This window comes from Anneissia japonica, unplaced genomic scaffold (assembly GCF_011630105.1).
Source record: "Anneissia japonica isolate Jap-2015-1 unplaced genomic scaffold, ASM1163010v1 scaffold287713_len945575_cov184, whole genome shotgun sequence".
NCBI lineage: Eukaryota > Metazoa > Echinodermata > Crinoidea > Comatulida > Comatulidae > Anneissia > Anneissia japonica.
The window spans coordinates 204,707-213,951 of record NW_022725774.1 but is presented as its reverse complement, the minus strand read 5'-3'; the positions used below and the strand labels follow the sequence as shown (position 1 = coordinate 213,951).

Genomic DNA, 9,245 nt, shown 5'->3' with positions numbered 1-9,245 from the left:
ATTAACTTTAAAATGCACCTTATTATTTTTTGGAGAATGGCTTTGAAAATGGCTTTAAACAACAGCTTTCAATCTACTAAGCTTCCAATTTGTCTCATTTTTAACAAACAAACAACCCTTATTCACATCTGTCTTGTAGCAGCCTATTTGTTCACTTTTAAAATTCCATATCATTCAAAAAATCCCAAGATCTAATGAAAATTTAACAAAAAATCCAAAGATACCAAGGTGCCATTAAAAATCCCAAGCAGTGGTCACATTGTCCATCGGTGTTTTGGGAGAAAATGGCTTAAAATAACGAGCTTCTCATATATTGAAAGGTAAGTATTATAAAGGGGGCTATGCTTAGGAAGAAAATTACATTCAGCCTTAAGATGCGATATTTTGCTGACCTATCTTGAAATGGACGATTCCGTTGTCCTTTTTTGTCCATATCTGCGACTACGTTGTTCGTTTCTGTGAGTAGGTTGTTCGTTTCTGTGAGTGTCTTTTGTTGTCTGTTTTTGCTAATACGTTGTACGTTTCTGTGCAAGTCTAACGTTGTCCTTTACAGCGTCTACGTTGTATGTTTCTGCGAGTAGGTTGTTCGTTTCTGCGAGTAGGTTGTACGTTTTTGCGAGTAGGTTGTTCGTTTGTAACTGTATTTTTATTTTTGGCGGCGATTGCCTTCCATATTCACTGTCTCAGTGACATTGCATACATACACATTCATAACAATATTCATATATAATTTATTAAAAGTAGACCACAACAATAATAACAATGCCTCTTGGAAAGGCGTTGCAATGGTTATGTATCCAAAATATTCACCCTGTAGATTTACTTTCATTTTCTTTCAGAATAATGTGGGAAATACTTCCAAATAAACTTAGGGCGGTTATTGTTTCTACTTCAGTTTGCTGGTCGTCAATATTTGAAGATTCAAGTACACAGAAAGAATTAGTATTTCCAAAACAACAATACCTCCGCCTTCTGGTTGACTCATTGTTAAGCAAACATGCGTCTATTGAAATAAAGGCACAGTGTAGAATTGCCATTCAACGAATTCAAATACCATGAACCGCCTTAGCCCAACTAGAGATGTTCCATTCTAGTAGGTCTACACGACATTCTTTTTCTTCATTTTCCTTTACGGTATATTTCAATGAACATACACCTAATAAGACGCAGAGCATGTCAAAACATCTACACGAAATTTTGAAATTTTACCTCTGTTTAATTACGATATTTAGTAACAAAATGAATAATATACATTTGCTAGTCGGAACAAGCGAGCCCCAACTAACGAGTGGGCTAATCCTATTTGAAAGGCTGTTTTTTTTAGACTATTGTTAACTCCACACCCAGCAAAATCATCAAGCGAATCCCTATTTAATAAACCAATCACTTGGAATATCAACGGCGGAAATCATTCTGTTTTGGGCGACATGACAAGTGTCATCCTACTTTGATTATCGAGTATTTTCTTCATCAGAATTATATCAAAATGGCAGTTCGTGAGATACTAATATTTATGCTAAGCCTGGCCTATTTCATTCATACGTCAGCAGGTGGATCGTTCGTGGTCGACCCGAGTGATGCGGCAAGCGCACGAGGTGCGACCACTAGATTTTTATGCACCGTATCTATCGGAGACGATGAGGAAGTATATTGGCACTTTGAGCCTAGTGGCAGTAACTCTGGAGACGTGGCAACCATTGGCCCTTTCACTAACAGGAATCCAACAGCATTCCCGCAATATAGGATCACAGGCGATTCCTCGAATGGTATTTACAACTTGGAAATATCGGATACTAAAATTACAGACAAAGGAAAGTATTCCTGTCTGATTGTCAAGGGAAGTATGACTATGATGAAAGAAGCTGAACTGACGATGGTTAGGGACAACACTGACCGACCAAGTGGCCCGGCAACATGCAATAACGGCAATCTGACGAAAGACAACAATGAAGGTGATGTGGTGAACATATCATGTACGATTACCGGTGGCGTTCCGCTTGCGATTCTTCAGATTGTCAGGATCCGAGAGACCAGCAGTCATGAGGTTGTTTCTAGTTCAACATCGATAGCTGGTGATGCCGTCACGGAGACAGCTATATTTACAATGTCTTCCGTTGATCACAACGCTAGGTTCCAATGCATTGTACTGCATCCAGATAAGACTGAAATTGGGAGTTTTTCTTGTGACTTTTCCCCCATCAATATTCAGGTTACTTTTGCGCCGGTTGTGAGCATATATCCATCTGAATTGTTAATTGATGGTAACGATGACAACAAAGTGATTACATTGACATGTGATGTAAACGCGAACCCACAGGAAGACTCTGTTACCTGGGACTATCAAACAAAGATTTCGACAGCCGAAGTAAACGGCGCTGAACTGAAGTTTACGGGCGTGCGCGAGAGTTACATTGGTGAAACCATTACATGCAATGCGCGAAACAGTATAGGTTCCAGGAACGATAGTATTACCATAAAAGAATCAGATAATTTACTTCCATTTGATACCTACATCCTCTTTATAATCATAGCCGGTGGATGCTTGCTATTTTTCCTATTCGTCTGTCTGATTATTGTCTGCTGTTGTCAGAAAGATGACGATGCTTCCGATGATAAGAATTTACGCTACCAAGTGAACGATTCGCGGCCTACATCCATGCGCCAGCAAGAAATGACGAACAATGATGAAATTATCGACGGGTTTGATAGTGATAACTTCAGTGGAGGGTCTGAAGCTAACCTAGTTCGGGACGAATCCAAAAAGAGTCGTGCTTCCGCGAGATCGACTGGTACTGATCGAGCCGACAATAGATCGTCTGTGCGAAGCAATGACTATATAAATGATGTTAACACGTTTGAAAATAGTGCTTATTCACCTGACGAAGATGAATTGAATGATACACCGCTTTATTAAAACACAAAAGAATCAGTCGTTTTCTGGAAAAAGAAATACACTGAAAACAATATATACACGTATCATCGTTTGTCTGCCAGAATCAAAAATGTTCAACTTGATCAAAAATTACAAGGTGGATTCAGACATCTAATCAAACGACTCGTGTGCTTTTTTCCATCTGTTGAATGTGAGGCGAATATACGCGCTTATCCCATAAACGCATGCGTTGTCCACAAACTCACGTGTTTACTTGCGTTTACAAAGGGCCGGATCCAGAGATGTCCGAAAGTGGGGCCGATCGAGATAACACTACCCCTGGGGGTACGGGGCATGCCCCCGCGAAATCTTTGTTTTCTAGACACACAAAAATAACTTCTAATGCGTTTTGGGCGATCAATTTATTTTTTCCCCTTTTTTTTTTATTTCCAAAAACGGGGGAGGGGCAGCCCGGCCAATCATAAATCCGCCCCTGTTTACGCTTGCGCTTGTTGGGCCTTAGCAGCAATATCCAAGGAGCGAGGCTTGTGGTATGAAATTTTCATTGGCAGACAGACAAATACCGTATATGGTATTTCCTAGTGTATGCCAGTTATAGTTCGTAAATAAATCTTAGTATAATGAATATTGTTCGCATATTAAAAATAATTAATGTGTATATTAGGACTATGAGTATTTTTGTATTCCGTCTATTTCGATTTTCATATGCTCATAAATATATACCATAGGCATACGTGGGTATTCCGTAACTGTGTCAAATACTGCTTATTTTACAGTAGCCTATTTACCTTATGTGCATTTATAATAATTTTAAGCTAAAATTAAGCTATTTTTATGTCTTACAATTTTTAAATATTAAAATTAAATTTTGGTTAACATGTTGTCACACTCGTCTTATTTGAGCTCTATAATGTTATTAAAGCTATTAACCATGGAATAGGCATACGATTCGTATATTAGGCCTATATAGCCTACTTTTAATTATAGTCTGCCGAATATATTTTCAACCAAGGAAATTGTGTCAACGTTCATTAAGTTTCAACCTGTCGTTTTAAATTAACGAAATATAATAACTGACCTATCGACAACCGCAGAAAATATCTCCGCAGCATAGTGATAGAAAACTAAAAAATGATATAGCATGCAATGTATAACACAAAGGACTAATAATACTAAAGAATTTCGTAATAAATAGTAATGTAAGAACTTGAGAGGCTTGGGTGAGGAAATGAACTGAACCAAATGAAACGGAATTATCCAAACGATAACTAAAATGGAAAGGAATTAACCAAATGAAAACACAAATGAATTGGAATTACCGAAATGAAAATGGTCCGGCAAATTACACAAACGAAATTACCTAAAAATGGATTAAATTGAAAACTGAAGTGATCGACATAGATATGATTAAACGACTACAAGAGTTAGATGGTTATATATCTAATTATTATTAAATATTAATAGGCCTACATTAAGGACTCAGTTGATCCAAAAGTAGAGAATTTACCATAGAATTTAATGTAAAGAATTGACGAGCTTTGGTAATATATTACAATTAATATGGGTCTGTGCAATTATTACCACATAGGGCATGGGCATATCCTGGATAGTCCTCAGTCAGACGAATCATATAACAATTGATGTCAACGTTAATGATCTCTGTTATTCATACACTCTCAATCAATTATTTAAGTGTTACCAACACACATTATCGTCATCGGTACAAAAAATACCAACTAATATCCAATGTCTAATTCTTTAGAAAACGTAGGTCCAACACAGATTTTTTATTCGGATATTATTTCATATGTTGAAAATGAACTATACGGATCTAGGTCTAATTTTGAAGTACTATTTTATTATCCATATAGACCTACATGGTGTGTATATTTGTTTATAATGTACAGGTATATATGTTTGTATATGAGGCCTAGGCCATATATAAATTACATACACTATTAAGATATCGCTATTTTTTTTTTATCATTATCGTCATTATAATTTATATTATTGTAATTATTATTAATATTAATAGTACTGTTGTTATTTTTAATAATTATATTATATCAGGCTATTAGTTTAATAATATACCCTATATTATTATTATTATTATTATTATTATTACTATTGTTATTATTATTTATTATTATTATTATGATTATTGTTATTATTCAGGCAAAATATCAATAAATCAAATGAAAATAACATTAACAGGTACATTAAAAATACCAGTCATTAGCTGCCAGCAAAGTACAAAAGCAGCCTAAACCACTGTCACAAATAACGTTAGTTGACTAATGACTACTAAGATAATATATTGACAGATATACATGAATGAATAACGAATTGCATTATTATGTTAAGTCTATAATTTATTTTTGCTAATAATAACTTTAATATTAAATTATATAGGTCTATTTATATATATACATATATATATACACACATATATACATATATATATACATTATATATATAGGCCTATACCATATATATATATATATATATATATATATATATATATATATAAATCAGCTTTAAGCAAATTATAGGGCCAAGGATGTATCAAACAGTGACCTTCATCACTCTTTAAAGTGGCAATCCCATCAGAAGGCAAACATCCCACGAGATGCTCTACAAACGTTTCTGCCTTTTCATTGCTCTTTCTTATTTTGTTTTGTTTGAATGGAAGGTAAGTTAAACATAGGAAAGAAAAAGGAAAGAAATGATAAGAAAACATAAGAAAGGAAATGGTAAGAACTGATAAGAAACATAAGAAAGGAATGGAAAGAAATTATTTGGAATTATGAGAAGGTAAAAAGAAAGAAAGATAAGGAAATACAAGAAAGGAAGAGGAAAGAAAAGATAAGGAAATTAAGAATGGAAAAGGAAAAGGAAAGATAAGGAAACATAAGAAAGAAAAAGAAAAGGAATGGAAAGACACGGAAACATAAGAAAGGAAAAGGAAAGAAATGATAAGGATATATAAGAATGAAAAATTAAAAACAGATAAGGAATTATAAGAAAGGAAATGATAGGAAATATAAGGAAACTAAGAAAGGAACAGGAGAGATAGGATAGTGCAAACACAAGAAAGGGTCTATTTTATTCCTCCATGGGAAAGGGCAAGGAAAAGAAAGATAAGGAAACATTAGAAGGGATAACGAAAGAAAGACAAGAATAAAGAAAAATGAAAGATATGATAAGGCAATTATAAGAACGGAATAGGAAAGATAAGAAACTATAGGAAAGAAATGGAAGATTTGGAAACACACAATGAAATAGGAAGGAAATAGAAACAAAAGGTAAGAAAAATTATAGGCTTAGGGATGAAAATGAAAGTAACAGGCTATGAAATGATAAGAAAAGAACACGCTATGTAAGAACCTTTAAAAATTTATATGTGGCCCGAGCTTAATAAATCGTTACAATTACCAAACTACTGTAATATTTATTAATAATCATCAAACTATTTTTTTAATCACATTATCACGATATTGCTATTATTTTCTTGTTTTTTTTTCATTATCGTCATTATTATATATATTATTTTTAATAGCATCAATATTAATAGTAGGCCTACTGTTATTATTATTAATATTTATATTATATCAGGCTTTAGTATAATAATATACCATTTATTATTATTATTATTATTATTATTATTATTATTATTATTATTATTATTATTATTATTATTATATATAAGCTTTGTTATGAGGCTTTGGGAGTGGAGTTTTTTGGTCGTTTTTGGTCGGAGAAACCACACCTGTTATCGTTACAGGAATTGAATCATTAGCCTACACGCCTACACTGGGGTTGGAAACGTATTAACCACAAGCTATCCAACACTCCACAATAATGTAATAACACTCAATACCATTTAATTAATATAATTATTCGTTGTCTATTAAATCATTATTAATGAATGAATTATTATAATTAAGTTTAATATCATATTATACAATGTGTGAGGATTTTTACAACATTTAAACCATGCGTTTGATATTGCGACATCAATATACAACAGTAACGCCTTTAACCATTGTCAAAACATAAATCATATTAGGCCTAAATACTGTTAAATTAGAATGCTACAGTTTATGAAAATTGGTCATAATCTAATGCAGAGGTCTTTGAACTGGTATTTTAAACCGATCCGTTTTGCTTGCGTGAAATTCGTTACAACAGGCTAAAAGAGCGACGTACCAAAAATTGATTATGATAGTACAAAATGGTAAAAGCGAGAGAACTTGACAGGCCAATGGATAGCGAATAACAGGTCTTTTCATCGTATAACAAAGGACGTATACACTGAAACCGATATGCTAATTTTATAAAAGAGTTTGCATTGCTACGGATGAATGATGTCAATTGAATTGTAAAATCATTTTCGTGCTTTGTACTCGATGGTAACGTTTCTCGTTACAGGATGGGCGAGGCGACAGATATAGGAATATGAGACATAAAGAAAAAAAAACCGATACGAACCATCGACTACATTCAAATACGCAGACTGCTTTGGTAGGCTTATTGTAAGTATTGTAATAGACGGTTAAGGCTGTTAATCAAACAATAATAGGTCTACTCATAGTATTTTCAATGTCTTAAGCCTATTGGGGTTTTGAATGATTTTAAACTGTTAGGCTTAGTTCTTAAATTTAATCTCGAGACGTGGTGGCTTAGGCCTAAACTTGTTGATTTTTTTTAATGTTACAGCTGAGGAAAAATGAAGACGGTTGGTGACACTCTGTTTTATACAACATTTATTTTAAGTATTATTTCGCTATGTTTGCCGAAATGTGAATGCAATTTTGTGATTCACCCTTCAAATTCAACTGCCATAGCTACTACAACGGCCAGCCTCGAGTGCAACAGCGATACCGGCGATGAGATACTGTGGTTCAAAAAAGGAATAGGCAGTGCAGAAGATATTGAGATCAACGATGGATACAAGAGCAGGTACGAAATTCAGGACGACAGCTCCAAGTCCTCGTTATCCATTACCTCATCAACAGAAGAAGATAGTGGAGAATTCTACTGTGGGTCAACAAAAAGCGACAATCCTCAAAATACAGCAGCACTTCATGTCATTGTCGTGACATCGACGTGGTTCCCAAGTTGCCGACAGTACCCAGAAAGGGTCGCATCAGGCGCCAATGTCAAAATTGCTTGCACATCGTCTGCCAATGATCTAGGTACTACACTGCCCGAACTTAAATGGACTTTAGATAATGAACTTATCTCCAATAGCTCACCATTTCAAAATAAAACACACTCTATTAACAGTTATACAAGTATAGTGAATAAGGACGATCACGGCAAAAGATTTGTATGCCATGCATCTTTATCTTCAGGCTACCTGCACAACCCCCCAATGTGTGATTTGACGCTGAATGTTGACCAGAACACAGAGGTTCTCAATGACTGGAGACACGGTAACAATAATATCGTGCCGTACATTATCGTTGCTGTTCTCAGCCTTATTGCCATCATCCTCTTTGTAATCGTAATCGTTTTTATGTTCAGATTTCGAGAATGTAAATATTGTAAAGAGAATGTACCTCAGCCCCAGCAGGTTTTGGATATGTCAGCCATCGAAGATGGCGTAGGTGTTCCTATGACTCTTTTGACTGATCAGTCTTCGGACGATGAACCTGTTGGTTCGTCAAAATCAAAAAAGAGAAAGACAAAACCGAAGGAGCCAGCACAAACCAAACCAAGTGTAGATAACGTGAAACATACAGCACAGGGTCGAAAATTTGAAGAAGCGAAAATGAACTTTGATTACAATTTCCAAAAACCTGACAGAAAGGAAACTGTAAACAAAACAAAAAATATAAATTTAAAAATGAAACATTCAAAAGAAAGAAATACTCCTGTAGAACGTGCTGCTGTAAAACAGTCTAAAATAACTAAGAATCAAACTGAAAATACAACAGAATCGGCCAGGAAACAACCGACCACTGCCCATGGTAGGCCTCGATCAATGCGGAATACAAAATCTAAAGAGTCGATAGATAAGGTTAACAATCTTGGTAATCTTTCTGAACCAACTAGGCCTATATCGAAACAATCACTGTCAAAACGTACAACAGACAGCCAAGCAACAAGTGATACTGTGGTGTACGCTGATCTTAATTTTGCAAGGAGTCTCGGCTTGAATATTACTAAAGATGAACATTTATAGCATATAACCTGCAGAAAATTGTCAACCTACTACAAATACTTCCTGGTGTTACGTGGTATTTTTTAAAAACTATAAGTGAACTTATATTAATTCTAATCATTCTACCCTGAGGGTAATAATTACAGCGTTCATATATATATATATATATATATATATCTGTCT

General features: G+C 34.5%; 2 protein-coding genes across 3 annotated transcripts; both read left to right on the top strand.

Moving 5' to 3' along the window:
• Positions 1–1,320: 1,320 nt before the first annotated feature.
• Positions 1,321–3,551, top strand: LOC117112865 (kin of IRRE-like protein 1). The gene has a single exon (XM_033256054.1). It carries the CDS (start codon positions 1,487–1,489, stop codon positions 2,912–2,914), a length of 1,428 nt encoding a protein of 475 aa, XP_033111945.1. The 5' UTR covers positions 1,321–1,486; the 3' UTR covers positions 2,915–3,551.
• A 3,667-nt stretch (positions 3,552–7,218) lies between these two features.
• On the top strand, positions 7,219–9,144 carry LOC117112863. Of its 2 annotated transcripts, none has more exons than XM_033256053.1 (2): positions 7,219–7,417; positions 7,613–9,144. In XM_033256053.1, exon 2 carries the CDS (start codon positions 7,623–7,625, stop codon positions 9,081–9,083), a length of 1,461 nt encoding a protein of 486 aa, XP_033111944.1. In that variant the 5' UTR covers positions 7,219–7,417; positions 7,613–7,622; the 3' UTR covers positions 9,084–9,144. The 2 variants fall into 2 exon arrangements, with proteins under 2 accessions (XP_033111944.1, XP_033111943.1); XM_033256052.1 differs by having other exon boundaries at positions 7,225–7,428.
• Positions 9,145–9,245: the final 101 nt, after the last annotated feature.

Coding starts and splice junctions, on each gene's coding strand:
- LOC117112865 (XM_033256054.1), top strand. CDS start 1,487: ATGGCAGTTCGTGAGATACTAATATTTATGCTAAGCCTGGCCTATTTC.
- LOC117112863 (XM_033256053.1), top strand. CDS start 7,623: ATGAAGACGGTTGGTGACACTCTGTTTTATACAACATTTATTTTAAGT.